General features: G+C 29.4%; 1 protein-coding gene across 1 annotated transcript; it reads left to right on the top strand.

The window, feature by feature from the left end:
• Nucleotides 1–5,725: 5,725 nt before the first annotated feature.
• On the top strand, nucleotides 5,726–8,118 carry LOC132722168 (uncharacterized). Its single transcript, XM_060706610.1, has one exon. The coding sequence runs from the start codon at nucleotides 5,730–5,732 to the stop codon at nucleotides 7,704–7,706; it is 1,977 nt and encodes a 658-aa protein (XP_060562593.1). The 5' UTR covers nucleotides 5,726–5,729; the 3' UTR covers nucleotides 7,707–8,118.
• Nucleotides 8,119–11,446: the final 3,328 nt, after the last annotated feature.

Below are 11,446 nucleotides of genomic sequence, written 5' to 3'. Positions count from 1 at the left end.
GTGTGTTTGAGCCCCTCAAGCGTCTTTAGATTCTTTCAAGTGAGAAACATCAGTGGTTCTACCAAGGATCCCCTTCGTGTCTTAAATATTGCATAAGGGACACCTTAGGTCTTCCTTTACCAGAATAGCTGGAATATGATGTAAAACGAAATGGTACAAAAAAGTCTTTTTTCTACAATCTTGAATGATCATGTTTGCTACAAACATTTTATTATGTACCTATGCGTTCCCTGATAAAAATACGGTCATTTATCACATGCAATATTCTTTAAAAGGGAACTTTTAAATTAGTTAGAACAGGAAGAAGAAGTGAGTTATTTCCCCTTCACATTTCATTCTAAACCAAAAGAGGAAGTTAAAATAGTAAAATTTCCATGAAGATCTACCCTGTAAAACAGAAAGAAATATTTTGTCTTGATATTCAATCCGGCATTTAATGTAAGTTACAATATAATTTTAAACATATAATTACACATTTATATCATAATAAGAAAATATAGTGATGCATGCAATTTTAGGATAGTATAATGTGGGTGTTTCATGCAAATTCAAGGATATGTAACTTGAAAAATTCTCAAAAATATTTTTGTTAAAGATTATTAGTTAATTGAACCTTGTGAGAAAAAATAAGATATCCCTCGGGTTTTGAATTAATGTTTCATTGTTAAGTTTCTTGTTATTGATTGGCAGTTTAATTTGTGTTTTGATGAATGAAATTACAGATTGAATATATCAATCAGTTATAAATCAATGTATTTTTTATTTGATTAATCATTTATTATGTGTATCACATTGTTTTATTCAGAAAAAAGTTCTACTATGAAGTGCTGCTTGACTTAATATAATATACAATTTATGAATAAAAATTATTTATATAATTCTTTATATGTATAGAAGTTATCGTAATTGAAAATGATACTTTTTTTGGAGGAAAAACATTTTCATTGTTGTCCAAATATTTAATCAAACATTACAGATTTTAAAAAAGTCATCTTATATTCAAATGAACTTTTCATTCATAAAAAATGAGGTTCATAGTTTATACGTGAGTGTTGTGTAATCTTTAATGTCCTTCTTTTTGCAAACAGTGGAATATTTGCGCCATAAATTTGAATTTGTAAATGCGGAATACATGATGCAATTTTCACTTAATAAGAACTTCAACCTTTCTGTGGAATTGATGTGGTATTTTTGTCTTTACTCTGGCTTTGTGAAGCATATTGTTTTTCTTCTATACGAATTTTATCATCTAAATTAACCCTGATCTACATTGTATGTAACCAGTACAGACCAAGATCAGCCAGCATTACAGTGGCGGTTTGATTATCGCCTGCACTGTTTGCTACTCAGTCAATTCATACTTTGAACATTGTCTCAAAAAGATGAATGTTTTTGTCCAGATTGAAAGATAGACACGTTCATTTAATATAATTAACATAAGAAGAGATAATTTTGAATTTTTGGTTGTATAAAACATATTTTTTTCTGTGGATTAAGTGATTGATCAATATTTTGTGCTTATTGCTTAACTAGTAAAGTGTCTTAAAATTCTGTCTACAGTTAAACAGTCAGTCAGTGTTATAACTTTATATAAAAGGCTTTGTTTGTGTTATTAGTGTCGTTTTTTCCCAATTTTAAATCTAAAAGTTGCCAGTATTGAACAAAATCTGTGATAAAAGTGTGTGTTTGTTCTATTATCCAAATTCAGCTCAAAATTACATGACAGTGATAATTTTTAGTCTATCAATGTAACCAGTCTAGGCTAAAATTAAGATTATTTAAATGGTGTTTAACATTTTATCTTTGGTCAGTATAAGATTGTAATAATTGTTTTGTTTACTTTATTACTGGAGAAAAGTGTAACTCTGTTATGTGTCATGTTTTCATATGTTATTTCATTAATTTCGACCAGTTTAAATTTGGTAGAGATTGATTTCAGACTAATATGTTAGTGTATGTGAACCAGTCGATAATACAGCTTTGCCATTGGTCAGTTTTCAAGTAAAAAAGAAGTAAACAACAGCAAATAAGATAACAGGTTTTCAAAATGCTTTTATAGTTAGCTATCAATGTGGGCCTTTACCTAATTTTTATGTAAATTACTTAAAAGAGTTTATATATTTTATTTTGTAATAAGAATTCAGGGCATTGGAATTTTTTGTTTTAGTATATGTTTAGTGAATAAAGCAAATCTGTCGATCTATCAGTTTAGTTTTTTTAAGCCTGTTAGAAATAAGCTGAAAGTTTCTGGTCATTCAGTGATATGGTCAATATGAATAATTTCTTCATAATCTTTACGAGGCATTTTGAAGACTTGAGGTCAACCCACCATAGTTAAAAATCTCTTGAACAGAAACTTCACCAATAGTGTCATAAATAAACATAATTATCATCCCACCAATGTCTCTAATATTTCACAGAAGACTTAACAAAATTTGAGATTGATATAGTTGTTTATTAATATGTTTTCAATGTCATACACGGCCAATAATCCATTTCCAATTCTGGTATTCAATGATTACATTTTATATAATATTTTGAACTTTATTGCCAATAATTGTTAAAATTATCTTATTTTGATGTGATAAGTTAGATATTGAATGTTTATGATTTGAATGATATTAGTTAAATAAATGGTTTAAATGAATTACAGGGCCAATGAATCATGTGATAAGTCATTTATTGAATGTTTATGATTTGAATTAATCAGCCAAATATCATGATGAAACAATTTTGCTTGTATAGTACTCATAGTTACATTTAAAATACATTTGAGAGTTTGTTAGGATGAATATAATGTAAGTAAAAATATTGTTTGTAAAAATGATGTAAAATCTAGTTTGCCTAAATTTGTTTGAGTTAAATAAACATTTTTGAAAAAGTGTGCATGTCTGCTGGTCGGACGACCCCACCCACCAGCGTTTCAGTTGAAGGAAATAAACAAACACAGTCCATTTTACATTTCTTGTTGTTGATCCTACTTACATGGAAGTTATTTCATTTATATATAAACACAAACATTGATATTTTGAGAAGATAAATGATGGATGTGATTTGCCTTAAAATATTTTAACAGTTCACCAGATTTAGTTTTCCATTTGAGTTAATTCGTAACATTTCATAGATATATACATGTGTATGACATTAGACATCAACATTTATTACATGTATATGACATAATTTCTATCTTTCTTTATTTCACCATAGATGATTTATCTGTATACAACCACCTCATTTTATAGTCATTTCAACATGCGTATCAATAGAGTAATGTTAAATGTAAAGAGATTTCTTTATTCATGATTTGAAAATATATTCTTGAGGACTTTAATTTGCCATATTTCTGTTTGAAAGAAGATTTTGTATATATTCAAATTATAATAATTATGAACAAGCAGATATATTAGTGTTTTTCTCTCTTTTACATTAGTTACTCAAATACAATGTCATGTAAAGCATGCTTCACAATAAAATATGTTAATGAGTATTGTTGGGTTTTGTTGTTCATGTGATTTTAAGCAATCTAATCTTACTTACTTCCCGAGGTACCTTAATACTTATCCCACTTACCACCTCTGATAACATTCAGAACATCTAGGTGACTCACGGTAAGTCCAATAAAATAAATGATTATAAAAAAAAGGAGAAAACGAATTATAAAAGTTGAATTATCTGTCTTCAATGAGTCAATTTTTGCAAACATATGCCATTATTTTTTAAGCTGCAGATAGGTAAAATTTTGAAAACATTTTTGCATTTTTACTGACTGGAAAATCAACTTTAATTGTAAAGATTGGATGGTGATAGTTTTGCAATAGCTGATTCTAGATGTCATGGTATTTTCTAAATAATATACATAATCCTATAACAAAGTAGTAGAAAAATATTAACATAATATCAGTCTTGTACCAAGTTGACGACGAACACATGTCTGTTATCTAAATTATTTCCTGAATATGAGCCCCGCAATTAAGCGTTTTCAGATTCTTTCATCAGAACAAAACATCAGTGGTTATACTCGGGTTCCCCTTCGTGCCTGACATAATACATAGGCGGACACCTTAGGTCTTTTTCCGCCAGAATAGCTGAAAAGTCCCAATACGATGTAAAACGAAATGGTACAAACAATCCTGTTTTCTACAATCTTGAGTGATCATGTTTGCTACAAACATTTTATTATATACCTATAAGTTCTTTGATAGAAATACGGTCATTAATCATCTGCAATATTCTTTTTACAACAATTGTGGTTTTCTATAATGGCATAAAAAATAAAACTACTGTAAGGATTATTGTGTCAATTTTTTAAATTTAGAATGCATAGAATCTACATGTGTTAAATTTTTAAAGGGACACAATTCAATAAACTTTATTACCAATAGGAAGATATTCAAAACCAAAAGAGAAAGTTAAAATAGAAAAATTTCCATCAAGATCTACCCTGTTAAACAGAAATATATATATTTTCTTGATAGAAAATCCAGCATATAAAGAAAGTAAAACATAATTTTAATTAGTTATTTATATTAAAATTAGAAAATATAATAATGCATGTAATGTTGGTGCCTAATTTAAATTTCTGAAAGGGGAAACAATGCAGATTTTTTTTTTATAACAACAGGAAGTAGAACTGCATTGTTCCCATTAAACCCAAAAGAGGAAGTAAATATAGTCAAAATTCCACATACCCTGTTAACAGAAACACACATTTTTCTTGACTTTTTCATTACATTCGAATCCAACATTCAAAGTAAGTTACATATTTTTGTACATATTGTTTCAAATTAAGATCAAAGTACGAATATATCATTTTTACATAAAACTATGATAGTATAACGCGAGGAATTAATTTCAGTGGACAATGCTATAAACTCATTGTAATACCGCATTTTTCTGTAGATAAGACATTAAACACAGAAATACATATTTTTCAATTTTTTTAATATTGATGTTTTAAAGCCTTGAACAACTATGTATCAATGCAAACAACAATATATAGTATTTTAAGGGAAATAGTCCAATGTAATATTGATAATTTATTTAAAGTGAGTAATGTATCTTTGATAATGTTTTTGACAATATAAAGGAAGTTAGAAATTTTTGAAGAATTACATGAACAAAATTTTTGAGAATTACAAGTAAGAAAAAATAAATATGGTAATCACCATAAAAGACACTTTAACATGGAATACTGAGACACAGTCTGCTATGATTAACTTGAATATTTAAGATACATATTTACTTTTAAAGACGTAAAAATACTTTATTTACATAAAATTATATTTTAGGGAAGGATAATGTCAAAGCAAATAAAAAAATAATAATGCAATATCATTTATTACATGATATCTACATCAATAAACGCATATTAAAATTCACTTCTGTTCTAGGATACAAAGGATGATTTTACATTTAAATTAAGATAAGAAAATATAGTTAATGCATGTAAATGTTAAGATAGTACAATGTCGATGTTTTATTTAAATTTCTGAAAGGAGCACAATTCAAATAACATTTATAACAACATGGAGTGGAGGCATTGTAAGTAACAAGAAGAATTATTTAAAAAATAATAAATTGATGGCTGACTTACAAAATTTCCACTTTACACATGTTACAGAATGTTTCAAGAACCTGGCTACAGAGAAAACCTGTCAATGATGTTATCAGAGGTTTTATATGACATTGGTGTCAATGAAAGATTGGTGATGAGACGCAGAAGAGGAACAATGCTGAGAGAGACTATAATTAATATCCCGGACTGGTTAACTGATGAAAATGTGACTGCATATTTTCTAGGGAGTCAGAGTGAAGGTACAACTACTGTAGGTCTTGACTCAGACATTGATGTGCTAGTCTGTATGTATGATTGCAATATTATACAAGACATGTCAGAATGGAAACATTGCAAGGTAAACTACCTCATGATACAGGATGAGAACACTACACCTGGTTATTGTTTCTTACAACTGCTCCGACATGATGCACCTCTACCTGTCACTGCCAGTCCTAATGAAAACTATATAACTGATAGAAGTGGAAGAATATTGTATAAAAACACAGTAATACATGGTTTACTTGAATGTGCTGTAGGTCATGGGCCATCACTTGCTATACAAGGACAACCTGGAATCTGTGATAGAGACACAGTTTTAGCTTTTCCATGTAGATCATGGCCTCAATCAGCATCAAGTTGGTTAGATAGACAGGGTATTGACAGATGGCCAACACAAGAAATGAGAAGATATTTAGGCAGCACTGTGTGTTTTGTTGTTCCAACCGGAAGTAAGGTCAGTGCATATCATGAACTGGAATGGAGAATATCTACATCATTGGCAGAAAGGTGTTTAATACTCAACCTTAATGTAACACAAATAAGATGCTATGTGCTGTTGAAAATGATTCTTAAATTCTTTCTTAATCCTCAGGAAGAAATCAATATGTCAAGTTTCATGTGTAAAACAATTCTGTTACATTGTATAGAAAACACAGAGTCAAGTATATGGAAAGAGAACAATTTATATGCATGTTTAACATATTGCTTAGTGGAATTAAACAGCTGTGTACATAATGGTCGTTGTTCACATTTCATAATTCAAGAAAACAATTTGATGGCGGGGCAATTTACAACTGAGACAAAACATGAACTTTCAAAAAATATAAATGAATTTATTCGGAATGATAGACAAAGTCTAGTTAGAATTGGTATTGATGATCTTGGTCATAGACTGCAAGTTAAACTGAACAGGGTTCCACATGCAGTTCACTATTTTCAATCTTCTACTGAAATATATAAACATTGTTTGACCATAGACTTTTTTAACACAGCTTACAGTGTAAGTAAAAGTCATAAGGAAGTTTTGGAACATTTACTCAATAAAAGCATTAGAGCAATGACGCAATCCGTTGGTAAATTAATGACCGTCAGAGGTAATGGTAATAGATTAGATCATGCTGCATGCAAGTTTGTAGCACCTTTTCTTTTTACCACGTATGGGTCTGTCCTGGCATCACGTAATATTGGTGAATATAATCAAGTGTCACCTCAAGCATTGGTTTGGTTATCAGCTGGTATAAACTCAGATATCTCATCAGGCAGACTTAAATTGGCTTCAGTGCTTTACAGTACAGGAGATATGGAGAAAGCTGAACTTATTTTGAGACACACTGAACAAAAATATTTCACTTATCCGGTTTTCCCTATCTGTGGCTGCTGGACGAAGATTCCACAAGCAGTAACAGCAGAATTCACGAGGTTATGTAGTGAGCAAAACGAGGACTGTATCAAACATAAAACAGCATATTGTGTCAGATTTATACGGGAAGAGATCAACTGTGTTCCTCATGAACTACGATATGAGATGTTCAGATCTTCACAAGATGACAGGATACACAGAGATCAGTATAAAGACTATTGGATGGACTGGGCTGTAGTTGATTCTCTACCTTTCCTATACTTCCTACAATATAAGATCTACCGTCATCTACAAAGGCGCCAGGATCAACTACAAGCACTAAGTAAACTTATAAGAACCATAGAAATAGATAAAAACCTTGGACATAGAGAAACTGCTCTTAACATTTTAGGGCAATGCATGGAACAAGAAAACAGGCCTCAACAGGCATTAAAATGCTACATGCTTTCTCTTCAACAAAGACCAAGAAACAATGCCGCAAATATCCATATATGCATGCTTCTTGATTGAATATTGGCTGACCTAGGAATTGTGGATTAAATACAGAAAGGATTAAGACTGAAAATGTCAATAATCATAACTGCTTGTGTGTATAAAATTTTCAAATGTTAGAATATACGCTTTTTCATTCTTCTGTTTGATACATTTAAAGTCTAGATAGCATTGATTTAAAAGACCTTTTCCGGAGTTTTCATATACACAGGCAAAAAAATAAAACTGCTTTAATATTATAATTTCTTAAAACTTTGCGTTACACAGAAACATTTTCAGCGGAACAAATTTGGGTTAACCGTCCTCGAATTTGAGTTATCTGCTCCTTATTTTTTCCTTTATAAAAGGGCAATGAAGGTAAACAATACCTTTATTTTTCTTATTTTCAGCTTACTTCGGTTTAAGTCATTGTGCAAATTTTCAAAAGTGAATAAAGAGCAGATTATTTTTTGCTTTCTCTAGAATTGTGCATTTATCCTTAAAAATTGGCCTAGCTAAAATTAAATGTACCTCTTTACTAAAGCTTTTAATTGCAGTTTATTAAGTTGCATCTTCTTATGAATATTGACCATAAATTAAAAGAAAAACATAATCCAAAAGTACTATGAAACCCTGAAATGACCTTAAATAAGTAAATAATTCTGATTCAAGGGCAGAAAACTCGAAAGTTAGAATGGTGACACCCGACTTACTTTGCTAAAATATTTCTGCTATCGTTTTAAAACAACATGCCAGGCTTATAGAAATTCTATTGAACAGTTTTCAATTTTTGCCAACATGTGCCATTATCTTTATGCTGCAGATGGGTAAAATTTTGAAAAGATTTGCGCAATTTTTAATGACGGGAAAAATCAACTTTTATTGTAAAGATTGGATTTTACAATTGGATGCTGATAGTTTTGCAATATCTGATACTAGATGCCATTGTATTTTCTAAACAATATATATATATTATCGTAGAAAGAAAATAGCATAATGCCAAGTCTTATAAATATGTCTGTCATCTAAATTGTTTCCTTAATATACTGTGTGAGCCCCTCAAGCGTCTTCAGATTCTTTCAAGTGAGAAACATCAGTGGTTCTACCCAGGATCCCCTTCGTGTCTTAAATATTGCATAAGGGACACCTTAGGTCTTCCTCTACCAGAATAGCTGGAATATGATGTAAAACGAAATGGTACAAAAAAAGTCTTTTTTCTACAATCTTGAATGATCATGTTTGCTACAAACATTTTATTATGTACCTATGCGTTCTCTGATAAAAATACGGTCATTTATCACATGCAATATTCTTTAAAAGGGAACTTTTAAATTAGTTAGAACAGGAAGAAGAAGGGAGTTATTTCCCCTTCACATTTCATTCAAAACCAAAAGAGGAAGTTAAAATAGTAAAATTTCCATGAAGATCTACCCTGTAAAACAGAAAGAAATATTTTGTCTTGATATTCAATCCGGCATTTAATGTAAGTTACAATATAATTTTAAACATATAATTACACATTTATATCAAAATAAGAAAATATAGTAATGCATGCAATTTTAAGATAGTGTAATGTGGTTGTTTCATGCAAATTGAAGGATATGTAACTTGAAAAATTCTCAAAAATATTTTTGTTAAAGATTATTTGTTAATTGAACCTTGTAAGAAAAAATAAGATTTCCCTTGGGTTTGGAGTTAATGTTTCATTGTTAAGTTTCTTGTTATTGATTGGCAGTTTAATTTGTGTTTTGATGAATGAAATTACAGATTGAATATATCAATCAGTTATAAATCAAGGTATTCTTTATTTGATTAATCATTTATTATGTGTATCACATTGTTTTATTCAGAAAAAAGTTCTACTAGGAAGTGCTGCTTGACTTAATATAATATACAATTTATGAATAAAAACTGTCTTTATATGTATAGAAATTATCATAAGTGAAAATGAGACTTTTTTGATGAGGAAAAACATTTTCATTGTTGTATAAATATTTAATCAAACATTACAGATTTGAAAAAAAAGTCACCTTTTATTCAAATGACTTTTTTATTCATAAAAAATGAGGTTTATAGTTTATACGTGAGTGTTGTGTAATCTTTAAGGTCCTCCTTTTTGCAAACAGTGGAATATTTGCGCCATAAATTTGAATTTGTAAATGCGGAATACATGATGCATCTTTCATTTAATAAGAACTTCAATCTTTCTGTGGAATTGATGTGGTATTTTTGTCTTTACTCTGGCTTTGTGAAGCATTTTGTTTTTCTTCTGTATGGATTTTATCATCTAAATTAACCCTGAGCTATGTTACAAGTACAGACCAAGATCAGCCAGTATTTCAGTGGCTGTTAGATCATCACCTGCGCTGTTTGCTACTCAGTCAGTTCATTTTGATCATTGTCCCAAAAAGATGAATGTTTTTTCCAGATTGAAAGATCGTTCATTTCATACTATTAACATAAAAAAAGATAATTTTGAATTTTTGGTGGTATAAAACATATTCTTTCTGTGGATTATGTGATTGGTATTATGTGCTTAATGCTTAACTATGAAAGTGTTTTAAAATTCTGTCTACAGTTAAACAGTCAGTCAGTGTTATAACTTCATATAAAAGGCTTTGTTCGTGTTATTTTTGTCGTTTTTTTTCCAATTTTAAATCTAAAAGTTGCCAGTATTGAACAAAATCTGTGATAAAAGTGTGTTTTTGTTCTATTATCAAATATCAGCTCAAAATTACATGACAGTGATAATTTTTGGTCTATCAATGTATCCAGTCTAGTATTTAAATAGTGTTTAACATTTAACTTTGGTCAGTATAGGATTGTAATAATTGTTTTGTTTACTTTATTACTGGAGAAAAGTGTTACTTTGTTATGTGTCATTCTTTCATGTGTTCTTTTATTAATTCTGACCAGTAGATTTGTTCAGACTAATATGTTAATGTTTGTGAACCGGTCGATAATACAGCTTTGCCATTGGTCAGTTTTCAAAAAAAATGAATTAAACAACAGCCAATCAGATAACAAGTTTTCAAAATGGTTTTATAGTTAGTTATCAATGTGGGCCTTTACCTAATTTTTATGTAAATTACTTAAAAGAGTTCATAGTTTTTATTTTGTAATAAGAATTGGAATTTTTTGTTTTAGCATATGTTTAGTGAATAAAGCAGATCTGTCAAAATATCAATTTAGTTTTTTTAAGCCTGTTAGAAATATGCTGAAAGTTTCTGGTCATTCAGTAATATGGTCAATATGAATAATTTCTTCATAATCTTTACGAGGCATTTTGAAGACTTGAGGTCAACCCACCATAGTTAAAAATCTCTTTAACAGAGACTTCACCAATAGTGTCATAAATAAACATAATTATCATCCCACCAATGTCTGTAATATTTCACAGAAGTCTTAACAAAATTTGAGATTGATATAGTTGTTTATTAATATGTTTTCAATGTCATACACGGCCAATAATCCATTTCTAATTCTGGTATTCAATGATTACATTTTATATAATATTTAATAATTGTAAAATTATCTTATTTTGATGTGATAAGTTAGATATTGAATGTTTATGATTTGAATGATATTAGTTAAATAAATGGTTTAAATGAATTACAGGGCCAATGAATCGTGTGATAAATCATTTATTGATTGTTTATGATTTGAATTAATCAGCCAAATATCATGATCTTGTATAGTACTCATAGTTAATACATTTAAAATACATTTGAGAGTTTGTTAAGATGAATAAATAATGTAAGTAAAAAATATTGTTTGTA

The sequence above is a fragment of the Ruditapes philippinarum genome, unplaced genomic scaffold (assembly GCF_026571515.1).
Source record: "Ruditapes philippinarum isolate M1 unplaced genomic scaffold, ASM2657151v2 ctg1955_1_1_1_1, whole genome shotgun sequence".
Classification (NCBI taxonomy): domain Eukaryota; kingdom Metazoa; phylum Mollusca; class Bivalvia; order Venerida; family Veneridae; genus Ruditapes; species Ruditapes philippinarum.
This window is presented reverse-complemented; position numbering and strand designations above follow the sequence as displayed.

Bases quoted from the DNA above. Each gene is read 5' to 3' on its own strand.
- LOC132722168 (XM_060706610.1), top strand. From the start codon at position 5,730: ATGCTGAGAGAGACTATAATTAATATCCCGGACTGGTTAACTGATGAA.